Below are 18,185 nucleotides of genomic sequence, written 5' to 3'. Positions count from 1 at the left end.
TTATGCATAGAAAGATGCATAAAAGATTTATTTTTAGTTCAAAAGTGTTATTCTCATTAAGATTGATTTTATGCATAGAAAGATGCATAAAGGATTTATTTTTAGTTCAAAAGTGTTATTCTCATTAAGATTGATTTTATGCATAGAAAGATGCATAAAGGATTTATTTTTATTTCAAAAGTGTTATTCTCATTAAGATTGATTTTATGCATAGAAAGATGCATAAAGGATTTATTTTTATTTCAAAAGTGTTATTCTCATTAAAGTTTATTTTTATGCATAAATAGATGCAAAAAGAATCTTTATATCAAAATTAGAATTCTCTTAAATTCTATGAATAGAGATGTGATAAGATGTGATGTGAATCAGATAGATGTGAATGAATGGATGGATAGATGTGATGTGAATAGAGATGATGAGATGTGAGGTAGAGGTGATGAGATGTGAGGTGAATAGATGTGATGAGATGTGAGGAGAATAGATGTGAGGTGATGTGATGTGAATCAGATAGATGTGAATGAATGGATGGATGGATGTGATGTGAATAGAGGTGATGAGATGTGAGGTGAATAGATGTGAGGTGATGTGAGGTGAATAGATGTGATGAGATGTGATGCGAATCAGATAGATGTGAATAAATGGATAGATGGATGTGAGGTGAATAGATGTGATGAGATGTGATGCGAATCAGATAGATGTGAATAAATGGATAGATGGATGTGAGGTGAATAGATGTGATGAGATGTGATGCGAATCAGATAGATGTGAATAAATGGATAGATGGATGTGATGTGAATAGAGGTGATGAGATGTGAGGTGAATAGATGTGATGAGATGTGATGTGAATCAGATAGGTGTGAATAAATGGATGGATGGATGGATGGATGTGAATCAGATAGGTGTGAATAGATGGATGGATGGATGTGATGTGAATAGAGGTGATGAGATGTGAGGTGAATAGATGTGATGAGATGTGAGGTGAATAGATGTGAGATGAATAGATGTGATGAGATGAGATGTGATGTGAATCAGATATATGTGAATGAATTGATGGATGGATGTGATGTGAATAGAGGTGATGAGATGTGAGGTGAATAGATGTGATGTGAATCAGATGGATGTGAATGAATGGATGGATGGATGTGATGTGAATAGAGGTGATGAGATGTGATGTGAATAGAGGTGAATAGAGATGATGAGATATGAGGTGAATAGATGTGATGAGATGTGATGTGAATCACATGGATGTGAATGAATGGATGGATGGATGTGATGAAAATAGAGGTGTTGAGATGTGAGGTGAATAGATGTGATGAGATGTGATGTGAATCAGATGGATGTGAATGAATGGATGAATGGATGTGATGTGAATAGAGGTGATGAGATGTGAGGTAAATAGATGTGATGAGATGTGATGTGAATCAGATAGATGTGAATGAACGGATGAGATGCGATGTCATGTGAATCAGGATGTAAATGAATGATATGGGATGTGAGTGGATGTATGTGAAAGAATGGATGTGAATGTGTATGTAAAGAATGGTTGTGAATGAGTATGTGAAAGAATGGATGTGAGTGTATGTGATGGGATGGTTATGGGAATGTATGTGGTGGATATGAACGAATGAATATGATGGATATGGATGAATGTGATGTGATAGATGTAAATGGATGTGATGTAAATGAATGTGATGGATGTGAATAGATGTGATGTGATGTGAATCAAGATGTGAATGAATAAGATGTGATGTCATGTGAAGAATTGGGATGTGAGTGAATGAGATGTGATGTAAATTGGGATAGATGTGATATGTGATGTGAATGATTATGATGTGATGAGATGTGGATATGGGTAGATGCGAGTGATGAGAATTGATGCGGTTAAATGAGAAAAGATGTGATGAAATGGAAAATGATGTGATGAGAAAGGGAATACATATATAATAAATGAGTATTGATGTGGAACAATATGGAAAGACGAGAGTTCGATATAGAAATTATATTTATGACGTTTTTTAATGACTGTTTTATATCAAGAATGCTGGGGAAGCATTTTGACCATCTAGTGAGAATGAGGTCGTGAAGTCCCATTTGATTAAAGTTGCAACAGCCTGACGGAGAGTCAACGGAGGACATCTCGCGTAGCAAGGTCGGCCGAGGTCTTGACCAGCCTCGGTTCGATTTAAATGGTGAGCTTCCGGTACAGTGGATGAGGGACCAAGGAAGCGGCCTATGAGTGAAGCGCTAGGTGACCTGCGAAGGATCCTAGAGGGTGCTGACCATACGGTGCTCGAGCTCTGGGTCACCGAAGATACCCACACGTGCATCGGGGAAGATATTGGAACAAGGAGGAGTAAGAGTTGTTTTTTGAATTCGAGCATGGATCTGGTTGATTGACCTTGCTGGTCCTCAATGGATGAGTCCATGGCTCTTTTATATGGATCTGTTGGTTGATCGTGCTGATCTTCAACGGAGATTCTATTATGATTTTTATAAGTGAAAATACAGTCGGTTACTATGAGCTAGGAACTATCGAAAAGGCCCCTGAGTGGACAGGTGGTGAGCGTTCTGGTTGCCAATGATGCCATAGGTATACTGATGAAGGAAAAATTGGAAATTAGGATTCAATTGGATATTTTGGAGGATTATGATCAGTGACACTATGGTTTCATTAAATGATTGTTTTAGAGACAGCTGGTTCTGTGAAAAAGACAATTTCATATTGGGTATGTAAGTGGTGTGACTAGTTTTAAGTTTGTATGAATATCCGGCTACTAGGGGGCCTGGGAACTCTTTTCCCTAGTACCCGAGGCAAAACCTAACCAAATTCTTAAATGGATCCCATATCTACAGTGGTTGGGCGGTTGGCTAATCCATGGGACTGGATGGGGTTAAAATAAGACTCAATTCTGTTATGGTACGATAGATGAAGTAAATCCCAAATAAAAATTGTTCTATGGAAAAGAATCTCAATGAGGAAAAAAGCGTTGGTCTCTATGATCCAAGTGCAATCTTTTTCTTGATCTGACTATGGGACTTATGGGTTTGGTCAGATCAATTCAGTTAGTTAAGGCTTTTGATTATGTTAGAGTAAAATTATCCTGGAGGAATCGCCCGTGCTTTCCGGGCGAGGGAAGTTTTTTCAGGTTCGGTTTTGGAAGAACCGATGGATTAGTCTCTTGTCCGGATATCCGTGGTGGGCGAGGCCCCGAGTGAGGGACCCTGCCCCGTGCAAGAAGTGCTACTTCCGCTGCTAGCACCCCTGAATTCGTTTGCACAGTGGGGACAGGGATCTTTCACTCTCTCTCTCTCTCTCTCTCTCTCTCTCTCTCTCTCTCTCTCTCACACACACACACACACACACACACACACAAACACATGCGTGTGTAAAACATCTACTTTCATAAATTATACATTACAAAACAAGTAGATGTTTTATGCATGCGTGTGTAAAAACTCTACTTTCTTGTAGCAATACCAATTAATATGAGACATAATTGTAGCCTTTCATTATTACTAAACATTCGAACAAGTTATAGCTTTTCAGTAGGGAATACAAAGAGTAAGGTCTTGGAAGATGCAAAAAAGTAAGATTTCCAATTCCATAACTTTAGTACTACAATATAAATGCCCCAAATCTTCAAAAGACTCATGTAGCTCAAGATTGATACTACTTTTGGTGTTTGAAGAAGATACGTGCACTAATACGTTTGCATGTGTGTCTCAAAAATAGTTTCATAAACTTTTTGAATTTCAATTATGAAATATAAATTAGACATCATATTCAATTAGTCGTTTCGTTAAAAAGATTTAGACATGAGACAATGAAACAGGGTCTCATTTTTTTTTAAGGCGGTTGTTAAAAAAGGGGGCGAAGGGAAGGGGGGGAGAACAAGCATAGCCATAAATCATTAATAATTGTGATCTCTCTCTCTCTCTCTCTCTCTCTCTCTCTCTCTCTCTCTCTCTCTCTCTCTCTCTCTCTCTCTCTCTCTCTCACACACACACACACACAAAAACACACAAATACAAACACATGCGTGTGTAAAACATCTACTTTCATAAATTATACATTGCAAAACAAGTAGATGTTTTACACATGTGGGTGTAAAACATCTACTTTCATGTAGCAATACCGATTAAGATGAGACATAATTGTAGTCTTTCATTATTACTAAATGTTCGAACAAATTATAGCTTTTTAGTTGGGAATACAAAGAGTAATGTCTTGGAAATTTCAAAAAAGTGAGATTCAAACATTTTGATGCTCCATAAAGGAGACAATTCAAGTGTAATTTAGCACTATCCACAATGCACATACTTCACTAAAGCTATTTCTCATGAGATTATGTTTCAATGCATACACTTTGCCCACATATCTAGATGCCTTGAATTTGAATTAAAGGAATGATCATTCTTATCCTCTAGTGATTAAAGCTTCATTTAGTGAAAGTTGACAATTTTCATCCTCCAGTTGATTAAAGTTGCATGTAGTGGAAGCAAGTTGACAATTTTCGATTAGACATTGCAATTAACCTTTGAAATCCAAGTGATCATTTAATGTAACCAATGACATTTCTTGGTCTAAAGAAACAAAGAAGGCAAATGCTTATTTTTTCTTTCAATCATAATGTAACATCACCTTCTCACACATATAATCAAATACTTCGCAACAACTACAAAACAATAAAGGCTTCCTTGCTTGATTATTTAATTTTTTCAAGGTGCTTGTAGCATGAGTATGTTGGCGTGCAAGTCTTAAAATACTTCATAGCATAATTGGTTCAACTATGATTAGTAGCAAGACACTACTTAACTATTCCACCAAATGTCTACTTAGACATTGTGCTATCTCTCATTATATTTAAAATTATATAGTATGATATTGGCACATGAATTAAGTTGGTGAAATTATCTCTATGTATCACCCTTGAGATATTATTGGGTATCCTCACATATGATCGATGTAGTTACAATTGTGGCTTCTTCATAATTTTCTCATATACCTAATCTCAAACTTTGAAGGCTTAATATAGGTTTTGGATCTAATGTCTTTCTTAATCCTAATCTCAAACTTTGAAGGCTTAATATATAAGTTTTGCATCTAATGTCTTCCTTAATCCAATTCAAGACACAAGCCCTCTCCTAAAAACCATACATAAGAATAAATGGGCTGAAATCTAAATGCTTACTACAATAATAAGAAGACTCAACCAAAAGTAAATAATTATTCCACTCTATTTCCTTATGTGAAATAAATGACCAAAGGATAGTTTTCTATGTTTGAATTATTGTTTTAGTTTGGCTATTCATCTTGGGATGATCCCTTATAAACAAGGTTCTCCAATGCTACACATAGTTTTTTATGTATGAATTATTTTCTTAGTTTGGTTATTCATCTTGGGATGACCCTTGTAAACAAGGTTCTCCAATGCTACACATAAAATTATCATCATGATTTCCTTATATAAACGAGATATAAACCACATAACGTGAAGAATCATGGAAGCGTGGGCCAAGGCGCTCAGACTATTCAAGGGTTTTGACCAATATCCATTAGGGTAGCAACATGAGAACACCCCCTCTAACGAAGAAGCCCATCTTATCTTATCTAAGAAGGATGATCTAATCTTTAAGCCAACCAAGGAAAATAATAAGAGGTCAACAGTGGTTGGGAGTGCAACCATTACCCATCACTCGGAAGAATCCCACCTTAGCTTATCTAAGAAGGATGATCTAATCTTTAACCCAACCAAGGAAAACAGTAAGAGGTCAACACTATTGGGAGTGCAACCATTACCCATCACTAGGAGGAGTTATTTAGCCAAAGGTGTATTAGTCCAAACAACCTTAGAGTCACTCAAGCTTTGAGTAAGCAAGTAAAAGACATCATTTTTACCTAGGAATCTCTACAAAATCAAGTGGGTGAAACAACAAATGAGCCCACCTTGAACCTAGCTCGGAAAGCCTACAATCTGGGAGAGGAAAATGGGTCAAAGAGAGAGAATAGTGGAGAAATTATGGGGGAATCAGACTTGTCTCCTTATGCTTGTAATGTGCCTATCTTTATGAATAAAGTGATCAAGTTTATGCTCTAACCTCTCACAAGTTTTATTGGTACTCTATTAAGATTAATCATTAACATTAGCTCTTAATCATGTTATCCTCTTGTTATGATCCACCATAGCTTCACATTAGCTCTTAATCATGAATAAAGTGATCAAGTTTATGCTCTAACCTCTCACAAGTTTTATTGGTACTCTATTAAGATTAATCATTAACATTAGCTCTTAATCATGTTATCCTCTTGTTATGATTTACCATAGCTTCACATTATGCTCCACAATCTTCCACAATTAGTATCACAGCTAGCCTTTATAATTTAGATGAGCCAAAATTAGGTACTTTGATTAGCTCTTAATCATTTAAGCCAAAAACTGTTTTTTCCCTCTTTACCCCTGGGCTTTATTTGGTTCCAATCCAAATATCAAGGATATTCAATTGTGAGCTATGGACAACCTTCTGAGCATGCAAAGGATCAACTTTACCCACTCAATGGTCTTCATCAACGAGCATAGACTTCCTATAAGTGGTGGTGGCATAGAGTGGTAATAATTGAGCTTTTTCACTTGATTGTTGTCAAAATTGAGTGTGTAAGTTTCTTAGCAACCCTATGAGGAAGAGTTCACAAAATTTGGTGGATGACGGTTGAGTAATCAAGCTATACATGAATTAAATATTTCTTTGTTTTGGTCACAGTAGACAATTCTTGAGTGCCTACTTCAACAAAATCAATTTGCCCCTTGATTTAAACCTTCAATTTCTCACTCCAAAGTGGTCAATGTTTTGCTTTGAGAATGTATAGGGGTATCTATGGAAAAATACCATGCCGACAAGTTGATGTGCATAGTGTAAAATGTGATTAATTATTTTTTTAATATGATTAAGGCGGAGGTCGTGTGCATTGTGTCTAACTTGGTATTGTTGCATTATACCAAATGAAGAGTACATCGCATCAATTCTGAATGGTACATCAAACTGTTGGAATGGTATTTACTATCATTTTTACAAAGTTAAAAATTTTGTTTCTTTAGGGTTGGGGTCTTCATGTCTAGTGGCTTTACAATGCCTTCCCTAACCATGTGTCCCAATTAATGTTAATTGTGTCCTATTTAATTGTGTCCTATTTAATTTCTTAGTACACGAGCATTCCAAAACCATTAAACATACTTGGGCTCTGATTTTGACTGAATTTATGTAGTACATGGTGAGGTGGGAGGTTCTTGTGTATCAAACCTTTTTGGCCATGGTTCTTGTTTTTCTCCCCTTGTGATTTATGTGTGTTCCCCCCTCAAGAAATGTGTTGGATTTGCTAGAGTATTTTCTTGTATTTGTACTTATCTTGATGAGGAGGTAGGGTCACATGCAAGCTCTTGTGATTCCATGGATTTTGGTAGGGAAAAAAATAAGACGCTAGTAAAGTAGTATGTGTAGATGGGTTGGCGAATGTTTTTATATAAGAACCTAAAACTTTAGAAACTTGGGCAAATCTTTGAAATTTTCTATCTTATATGGTAGTATGTAGTGTACTTTGTCTCGAGAACCCACTAAAAACTACAAAATTCTGGGCGATTCTTCCTTAAAAGGTTTGTGGTAAAATAGCCCGACAATATCAAAGACCCCTCTAAAATAGCCCTTGGGATAATAATAGTCCCTCATGTTTTCCTTGATTTTTGGGTCACATGTTCCTATGGTTATGTCATGGGCTCTTGACCCTTCTTCTTAGAAAAGATATTGGTTACCTATTTTATTACATGGCTAAGAGGCTATTATAGGCACTTTCCTTTTCTTTTTTTTGATCATGGGCTCTTTACCCTTCTTGGAGCAAGAAGATTTTACTTAATTTATTCCAAGGCTAAGAGGTTCTTGTAGACTTGATTTTTTTCAGTAAGTGGTCTTGTAGAGCTCTCATAGGAGTTGTAGAAGTTGTTCTCTTTGTTGTGTCTAGGAAGGTGCTTAGTTTCAACTTCAAAATGGCATGGTTTCTCCTTGGGTATCCACAACTGGTTGTTCCCTTGGTAGAATCCATGGGTTTGTAGAATATTTGTTGATACTCATCTTTATTTGGTGTTACAATAAGAACTTTTTTAGGGTTAGGTTTCCACTTTGTAGTGGATGTCTTGATGGATTAGAAGATTTTATGTTGAGGTTTAGGCAACCAAATAGATGTGTTATCTTCATGAAAGCCTTATGCTTATAATAGTGGTTTCTTCACTCACCACCATTGATTTTGTTGGCCTTGAGTGAAGAAATTACAAGGTTTAGGTAGCCAAATAGATGTGTTTTCATGAAATCCTTATGCTTATAGTAGTGATTTCTTCACTCACCATTGATTTTGTTACTTTTGAATGAAGGAATGACAAGGCTAGGGGGTTGGGATCTTTGTTTTGAGTGAAGGAATGACAAGGTTTAGGGGGGTTGGGATCTTGGTTTTTGGATTGATGCTAAAACTTAGGGTGTAGAGGAGGATGTGGTTGTGATTGGTAGCTCAATTACATTAGTAGTTGAGACAGTGTCTCTTAATTTCAAGACTTGATATATGAAGAAGGAGGTTTCAAGGTAGATAGTGTTAGAATGATAGTAGGAGAAGTAGTAGAATCTTCATCACATCTATTGTGTGTTAAGAGTTGAGGCTTTAGTTTCCCTTCACATAGTAGAACTATGGCTTTCAAAGGTAAAAATGCTGATTGGGCCCTTGCTTCATAGAAATCCCACCCTTTTGAGGGGTGTAAAAGAATGGGTAGAGGGAATTTTGGAACTATATGCTAAATCAAGAAATGACCCAGGGGTCGTCGCCTCACAACCTTTAAGAGATGATAGTAATGCCTCATTTTTAGGTGAGCCATGTCATCCAAAACTCAAAGTTATCTTTAAATATTGGAAGTTAAAATAGGAACAAAAGAAAAGAAATGCCATTGTGACAATATATCATCAAAGAGAAATATTTTAGATTTTTAAATCACATCTAAATTATATGGGTTAACTATACTAATAAGGTTTTAAAGACACACAAGAAAGCATCTATTTTTTCCAAAAACACATAAAATGGTTTTTTTAATACCAATGAGAACTTAATGGTGTTCTCAAGTGTAACGAAACTTGAAAATTAAACTTAGTGCGTTTTTTATTAGAGAAGATAAATGAAAACAAAACTTCTTGTTTTTTTTATTAGAAAAAGATAAATCTTAAGAAAGAAAGCCTTTAAAGAGATCCTAGGGATCACTTTAAAATGGAGAGTTGAAAGTTGTTTACGAGGAATTGTTGCTCGAGATTGTTATCCAGAAAAATAGAATATGATTTTGCTTAAGGGGGAACTACCTCAGTCAACTCAATATTCCCTCGCTTATCTCATGAGGCGTTGCTAATGTACATGACTGTTTTTTATAAAGAACATATAATATTAATGGCACCATGATTTCCACCTAATTAGGGTGCCAAATATTACACATAAAAAGCATAGTCTATGCTTATTACCTTTAGGGAAATGGCATCCAAATTTTACACATGAAACAACATAGTCCGTCCTTATAACAAGGACAAAATATATTTTCTTTTAATGGGAAAAAAAACTCATTGGGGGAGAAACCTACATAAACAATTGATGGATTTCTATTTGAAAAACTGTAGCATATTCACAATTCGATAACTATAGCAAGGACAAATTATATGTTTTAAAAATGGGGAAAAAAACTCGTTAGAGAGAAACCTGCGATGAGGTTCTATTTCAATTTGATAACTATAGGCTAATGTGTTAAAAAAAACATGAAGGTGAGATGATATAATGAGCTAAAACCGGAGGAATAATTGAAATATTTATCCAAAAAGTCTAAAAATGCCATTTACAAGTGATCTCCTAGCTAGTTTTACAGAGAAAAGTTTGGCTATGATACCTCTATTTGAACTCGTACATTTGAAAAATTCTTTTTTTTTGTAAAATTGTCCCAAAAAGAAAAAAAAGGTAAGTTCAATCAAATAACATTTTTTGTTTTAGATGGTCATATTGGTGGGTTTCAACCAACGACCTTTGGTGAGACTTTAGAGATTACCTCTGCATAGTGCCAACAGACCCACTCTTTTTCTATGGATATGATAGAGATTCTTAAATCAACCTGCAAATCTTAAATACAACGTGTCAAATAGTAGCTCCACATTTTATGAAAAATAACCTCTATTTATTTATTTACTAAGGATGGGGTGACCACTCAAAATTAAATTTTTTTAAATAAGGCGGTAATTATATTAACTTAATAGTCCACTAAATTTGAGCATGCACATGAGTGCATAAAATCTTAGTCTCTTCTTCATCCACATCATCACACAACCACATTTAATTAAACCTAACTTAAATTTTTTCCCAAAACTTAAGTGCCTCCACAAGTTCAACTCTTGAGTAGAGCTAGGCTGGGAACTCTACCTGCTCGAAACGAGATTTCGAACTTGAATCGAGTTAGCCCTCCCCACACTCTACCAGAGGGTGGTACAGAAGGGGGTGTATAATAAATTATCGCCAAAAATACTCTTGAACACATAACTATTTGACATCCAAATTAACAAGGGTACAATATTATAACAAATTTACATCATTGTCAACGTTAACCTCTTCTCAACTCTGAGAAATCAAGGGGTCTTACACTGTATGAACCACATCTGGTTTCTTATTTCTCTCAGTGTGAGTACTATGTCCTTGTTGAATTGCGGAGGGCTGGTACTATCCTCATGACAAATGTATCATCTTTATCAGGATGCCATGGCAATTGTTCGTTCAAGGGACAAGCCTAATTTATTCATTACTTTCACATGTAATCCAAAGTGGTCTTACACTGTATGAAATGCAACTAGTTTCTTATTGCTCTCAGTGTAAGGATTAGGTCCTTGTTGAATTGAGGAGGGCTAGTACTATCTTCATGACAAATGTATCATCTTTATCAGGATGCCATGGCAATTGTTCATTCAAGGGAAAAGCCTAATTTATTCATTACTTTCATCTGTAATCCAAAGTGGCCAGAGGTATTGGATGCTTTACGTCCAAGGAAAAGTACACGTGACCAGCCTGATTTGACTATTAGAGTATTTCACCAAAAACATTCAAATACGATGAAAAATATCGTAAAGAAGGAGCTCTTTGGTAAGGTGAATGGGTATGTGAGTCTCATCGAGTTCCAAAAAAAAGAGGATTGCCTAATTCACACATGTTATTGATCTTGGATAGTGCCCATAAACCTAAAACTTTTCGAGACTATGATAGATTAGTATGTGTTGAATAGCCTGATAAGCAAATGTTTCCTTCTCTGCATGATGTCATGTTACATTGTAATATACATAGGCCTTGTGGACCATTCAATCCAATATAAATTTTTTATGGATGAAAGGAAATGCACAAGAAACTATCCACATGCTTTTGCACAAGAGAATACTATGGATGAGAGTGGTTACCTATGTATATGTGTCAGAATGATGGAAGAAATGTGGCAGTGAAAATGTGTAATGGTGATAAGATATGGATTGTGCCATATAACCCTTATCTTTCAGTCACATATAATGCTCATAAAAATGTGGAAATATTCTTGACAATAGCAGTAGCACAGTAAAATATATTTATAAGTACATATACAAGGGGCATGATAAAGCGAAAAAGAGATTTAGCATTGTACAAGGTGGTGATGTTGATGCTACTTGTGTAGTCGATCAGATTGAGAGGTATTTAGATGCACATTACGTCTCTATATCAAAGGCATTTTAGGGACTCTTTGAGTATGATTTGTACAATGAGAAGCCTGATATGCAACGGTTGCAATTACACTTAGATGGGGGTCATCGTGTTATCTTTAGAGATGATGATGATAATATTGTATATGTTTTTCACAAGGAAAATGCAGGCAAGACTACTTTGACTGAATGATTTACCAATAATCAGCATCTTGAAGCAAATGATACATTGTATATTGATTTCCCTTAACAATGGATTTGGAACTCCGAGTTGAAGAAATGGACCAAAAGAAAGTTTGGAAACACTATAGGACGCATGTACTTTGTAGCTCCTTAGAGAAGGTGAGGCATACTATGTTCGCCTACTTCTTACGATATGCAAAGGATCTAAATCACTTAAAGATTTGCATTTGCTTAATGGTTAGGCCTATCCTTCCTTCAAGGTAGCTTGCATTGCTAGAGGGATACTAGAAGATGATTCTGAATGGGTTGCATGTATGGAAGAAGCATCATCAATGAAAAATGCCTTACATTGAGATGTCTTTTTGGTACTATATTGCTATTTTTTGAGCCTTTCTCTCCAAGAATATTGTGGGAGATATTTCGAGAGGTAATGATAGAATATTTTCTATACCAATTATCCAAAAGTAGGGGTCAATTTTTCGGTATTAAATAATCATTTGAAACTCATGCATTGTTGCATCATTAGGAGAAATTCTATGTGAACATTGACAGATTTTGAAGGAATGTATGAACTAAACAGAATTGATATGGAAGCCTTGGGTGAAACCATATTACTTTTGGAAGAGAGAGCTTTTGAAAACTTTGATGAGAAAGTTTTGTCAAAGCTTTGCATCCTCCAGCAAGTTCAACTGTGTGTAACAAATTATGGCCCAAAAAAACCAAACTAAACTCTTGAACACATAACTATTTGACATCGAAATTAGCAAGGGTACAATATTATAACCAAGTTACATCATTGTCGACCTTAACCTCATCTCAACTCTGAGTGGTTTCACACTGTATGAACTGCAGCTGGTTTCTTATTGCTCTCAGTGAGTACTATGTCCTTGTTGAATTGAGGAGGGCTGGTACCATCGTCATGGTGGTAGTATGCAGAGCCGCCATGCCGTGTGAGGTCCATACCATGAAGCTCATCCTCTGTAGAGATTCTGAAGAGGTTAAACTTGTGGAGGAGATAGAATAAGGGCCACATAGTTGCAGTGATCCAGCCAACAATGACCAGAATCTCTATCATTTGGGCAGCTAGCAGCTTGCCGCCGCCCCCGAGGAAGAGCCCATGAGGGGTGGAGCCGGTTCTCCCATAGGCTTGCTGCACATAATTCTCATTGGCAAAGAGCCCAACAAAGAGGAGACCCCAGGCACCACATCCCCCATGCAATTGGGCAGCTTCGAGAGGGTCATCAAACTTCAATTTGTCAGCAAGGATGTTGAGCCCTATCAGAACCCATGCAGACACGAACCCACATATGATGGCAGCCCATGGCTCAACTACAGCGCACCCTGCTGTTATGGCCGCAAAGCCACCCAACAACCCATTGCACACATCTAGCACATCCCAATGCCCTCCCAATAATCTCTTGCCAAAGAGGGTGGTCAGGGCTGCAGAGCTCCCTGCTAGCGTTGTCGTCACCGCAGCTCTGCCCACTCCAGACCAGTTACCTTTGAAGGGGTTATCATAAGAGACCAGAATTTTCAAGAAAGAGCCAGGATTGAAGCCATACCATCCAAACCAGAGGAGGAAGGTGCCCAGAACAACAAGGGTAGCACTGTGGCCTTTTAGTCGCTGAGAGGCGCCATTGGCGTCGAAACGGCCGATGCGGGGGCCTTCAATTAGTGCCCCCCAGAGCCCAGCAACGCCTCCCACCATGTGGACCACACCGCTGCCAGCAAAATCAATGGCCCCAGAACCGAACAAGAGGTTCTTGTTGCTTGCACTGAGCCAGCCATCTACAGACCATAGCCAGTGAGAGACTATGGGGTACACAAATCCAGTGAGGAAGGATGAGTAGATGAGGTATGCCACAAACTGGGTGCGCTCCGCGATGGAGCCGGATGTGATGCCGGCCGCAGCGATGGCGAATGCCCATTGGTACACGAAGAAGCTGTAGTCCATGCCTGCAAACTGGTCAGGGACTTCCTTGAGGCCGAAAAAATGATGTCCGATGAAGCCATTGTTTCCCGAGGGCGTGGTACCAAATGCAAAGCCGAACCCGAAGAGGTAATAGGAGATGCCGCCGCTGGCGGCATCAAGGACATTAGTAAGCATTATGTTCATGGTGTTTTTGGCCCGGACTGAGCCTGCACAGAGCATGGCAAAACCTAGCTGCATGGCAAACACAAGGTAGGCTGAGAAGAGGAGATAGGTGTTGTCGACTGCGTGGTTTGTGGCGTCCATGCGAGCGGCTATGACGCCCAGCTTGCTGCATATCAAGTGAGATGCGTTTTGTGCAGCTGACGACTCTCCGAAGAGGAAAGTCAGGGAAGAAATGTCTGCAGCGCTACAGGAGGGGCTCACAGTCGCCATAGCTGAGCTTTACTTGCTTTTCTGGTTTTCTGCAAAATCACTTCTTCCTAGAGGATGTCCGCTTTTGCCAAAATTTGAGCCCGAGCGGCGACGACCACCCACCAGCAGCCAGCTCAGCAACAAAAGAGATCGCACCGTCCACGTCGCTTTCAGCATCTTGGTCCGGGACCAACCATCCTGGATCTCATTGCGAGATGCGATACCAATTTAGAAGCTGGAATCTCAACGCACCGCCAGCTGCCGGTTTTTATTTACGTCAACTCCCGCATGCGCGCTTTCAGCAGGTTGGTCCGGGACCAACCATCCTGAATCTCCTTTCCAGATGCGATACCAATTTAGAAGCTGGAATCCTAATGCACCGCCAGCTGCCGGTTTTTATTTAAGTCATCTCCCGCATGCGCTAAGCGCTTATTTATGATTATAATTATTATTACACTATATAATCGAAGCTCACCCCCCCTCAGTGTTCAGGGAGAATATTTTTCTTCTACGATCTTAAAACTTGCAATTTTAAAATTTACAATTTTTTTTCAATATTCCACTAAAATATAACTAAAAATGCTTAAAATTTTGTCGATCTTTAAAATTACAAAAATAAAATTTACAAGTGAGATCATGAATTTTGCAGGTGTGTTGTAAGGGTTTGCAGGTTTTCTATGAACACTGACCCCTCCCCTCAGTGTTCATGGAGAATATTTTTCTTCTCAAAGAGCCAAATCTTAAAACTTGCAATTTTAAAATTTACAAGTTTTTCTTTAATATCTACACGTTTTTTTCACTAAAATATAACTGAAATGCTTAAAATTTTACCAAATTTAAAGATTTTTAAAATTGTAAAAATAATTTTACAAGTGAGATCATGAATTTTGCAGGTGTATTGTTAGGGTTTGCGGGTTATTTGTAAACACTACCTCCCCTCACCACTAAGGAAAAAAATTGAATTCTGCTAAATGATTCTCCTAGCTCTAAAAAATTTAGCGCCCCCAAATGACTCCACTAATGAGGGATTTGCCTCCATCGATACTTTTTGTTTTCAATAATGAAAAACCCTATGGATTCAGATTTGTATCAGAACACGTTAAATTTTGAAGAGAAAACCACCAGTTTCTTTTTTGTTTGGCAGATTTTCATTATTAAGAAAAAAAACTCTGTAGGATTGCCGATTGCCCCCTTCACTAGCTAATCCGATTTCCTTTTTCACTCGTTGTAGAGTGTAGTCCCCTATTATGTGGAGATTTTGAGACCACTAGCGCCTCAATGCTTTCCTAAGCCACTTCCCAACTTTGATAGTATATTATATTAACTAAATGGCCATTTATGGCACCACTTAATTATCACTAAGGTTGAAACCTTAGACTATATTGTTGTTGCTTCATTTTCTTCTTTGGCTTCCTCTCCATATTCTACACACCACTCCCTATTCTACCTCCCTCTCCTTTCTCTAGCTCCCCCCCTCCTTGATGTGGTAATTTCCCTATGTGTCTGGTGTCCCTCCTCCTCTACTCCTTGTCGAGCTCATTTATTGCTTCATGTGACAAGCAAGAGAGATAAACTTTCCTAAAGATATCACCATCTCCCTCCTCCTCTACTCCTCGTCGAGCTCATTTGGTTTGTGTGACGACCGAACAAGGAGAGAGAGAGAGAGAGAGAGAGAGAGAGAGAGAGAGAGAGAGAGAGATTCTCAAGTGCCTAGGTATGGGGCCCCCTACCTAGGCAAAGGAATAGAGAGGCATCGTACTGCAAAGAAAAAGAGAGATATCTTGTTGTGCCATAGAGAGAGAGGAGGAAAGGAAATTATCATGTGCCAAATAGAGAGAGGAAGAAAAAGTCTTTTACCCCCCCCCATAGAGAGCGTGTTGTGTAGTCGCGAAGAGAGAGAGAGAGAGAGAGAGAGAGAGAGAGAGAGAGAGAGAGAGAAAGGGGGGGGAGGGAGGGAGGGAGGGAGGGGCATGCTAAAATAAATACTTAGGGAGAAATATTAGAGAATGCATGAGGAGCCACCTAACACATATAATATATGCGAAGTGTATCTTGGAAGAGGTAAAGAAATCAATGAAAAGCTATTTATGAAAAAAAAACATTAATTTTAGATGTCCAGGCTTCATAACCTTAGAGAAACTTTTCTAGCACACACCATTGATTAATTAATGCATTGAAAAAGAACATGTGGTTACCCTAATGTATTTCTTTTGTGTGTAAACCCATGTCAAACCAAGATTCAAGTTGCATTCTAGATTGTGCTTCCATTATTGTGTTTGTCTTACTAACATTTAAGTTACACACCTTGATATATGAAAAGTCTCCTAAGATTTAAATGATTTGATGCTACTAGTGAGACTTGATTGTAGCCTTTTACTAATATTAGATACACATATTATTGGGAATACAAACAATGAAATCAAGCAAGACCCGAAAAAATAGGAGTTGAAATTTAATAAATAAATGTCCAAAGAAATATGCCCCAAATCTTATTTTCACAACTAATACATGATTCATTTGTCACCTCTTAGCAAGATGCTTTTCAAAAAACAAATAGCCTCATAAACACATGAATTCATGAGTCCCTCTTTACAACATAGACCCCAATAACTTTTTATTCCATAACTTCCGTATTATAATATAAATGCCCTAAATCTTTTTTTGGGACCTGTGTGTGTGTGTGTGTGTGTGTGTGTGTGTGTGTGTGTGTGTGTGTGTGTGTGTTAATCAAAAGGCATTACACCTTATCAACACTACAACAGCTTATTTATAATTCAAGCCCTACTAAGCAAACTACAGATCAAATCCCATCTATCATCCTCAAATACAAAGGAAGATTTCTCCCAAGATATCTGATATCTAAGCTGAATACAGGCTTCAACCATAACTTTAGTGGTGCATCCTCTAGGTGCCTGTTTTTCCAACACATCCCCTTTCTTGGACCAAATTTTTATTGTAGGTCTTGTGCCAGTTGGATTCTCAATAAAGGCAACAAAAGTGTAGTTTATCTGCTTCACCTTCCTATACCATCTCTAAGTCTTTGGTCCATACTTGATTGGTTTAGACTTCAACTTTAGCTTTGAGAGACCCTGAAAGCAAATACACCAAACAGTTAGGCAAATCCCAGTATGAGTGAAGGTCTCTCCCAAAGGAAAAGATCAAGTGATGGATGTTTGTAGGGCCTGAATTAACTGAACCTGCTCCACCATATTCAATTTGTTAACCAAACATATGGACCAACACATACATATACACTTATGCATCAACCCTGTTACATCAATTCATGTGTCACAAGACTTTTGAAATATAATACAATTCTTGGAATTCCAGAAGATACATACACTAATAAGTTTACATACATGTCTATAGTTTTATAAACTTTTTGAATCTCAATTATGAAATATAAATTAGACATCATATTAAATTAGTCGTTTAGTTGAAAAGATTTAGCCACCATGAGACAATGAAAGAGGGTATCTTTTTTTTTAAAAGGTGATTGTTAAAAAATGGGGCGAAGGGAGGGGGTGGGGAGAGAATAAGCATAGCCATAAATCATTGATAATTGTGATACCTCTCTTCTCTCTCTCTCTCTCTCTCTCTCTCTCTCTCTCTCTCTCTCTCTCTCTCTCACACACACACACACACACACGCACACGCACACACACACACACATGCATCTGTAAAACATATACTTTCATGTAGCAATACCAATTAACATGCGACATAATTATAACCTTTCATTATTACTAAACGTTCGAATAAATTATACCTTTTCAATTGGGAATACAAAGAATAATGCCTTGGAAGATGCAAAAAAAAAAATGAGATTTCCAATTCCATAACTTTCGTATTACAATATAAATGCCCCAAATCGTCAAAAGAGTCATGTAGC

The 18,185-nt window shown here is 37.6% G+C and overlaps 1 protein-coding gene across 1 annotated transcript; it reads right to left on the bottom strand.

Moving 5' to 3' along the window:
- Positions 1-12,683: 12,683 nt before the first annotated feature.
- On the bottom strand, positions 12,684-14,388 carry LOC147629815 (ammonium transporter 1 member 2-like). The gene has a single exon (XM_086811350.1). The coding sequence runs from the start codon at positions 14,312-14,314 to the stop codon at positions 12,782-12,784; it is 1,533 nt and encodes a 510-aa protein (XP_086667476.1). The 5' UTR covers positions 14,315-14,388; the 3' UTR covers positions 12,684-12,781.
- Positions 14,389-18,185: the final 3,797 nt, after the last annotated feature.

Source organism: Cibotium barometz, chromosome 17, assembly GCF_041138505.1.
Source record: "Cibotium barometz isolate CiBa-2024 chromosome 17, ASM4113850v1, whole genome shotgun sequence".
Taxonomy (NCBI): Eukaryota; Viridiplantae; Streptophyta; class Polypodiopsida; order Cyatheales; family Cibotiaceae; genus Cibotium; species Cibotium barometz.
Note: the sequence above shows the minus strand (reverse complement) of the source record. Positions and strands in the feature narration are given on the sequence as shown.

Bases quoted from the DNA above. Each gene is read 5' to 3' on its own strand.
- LOC147629815 (XM_086811350.1), bottom strand. From the start codon at position 14,314: ATGGCGACTGTGAGCCCCTCCTGTAGCGCTGCAGACATTTCTTCCCTG.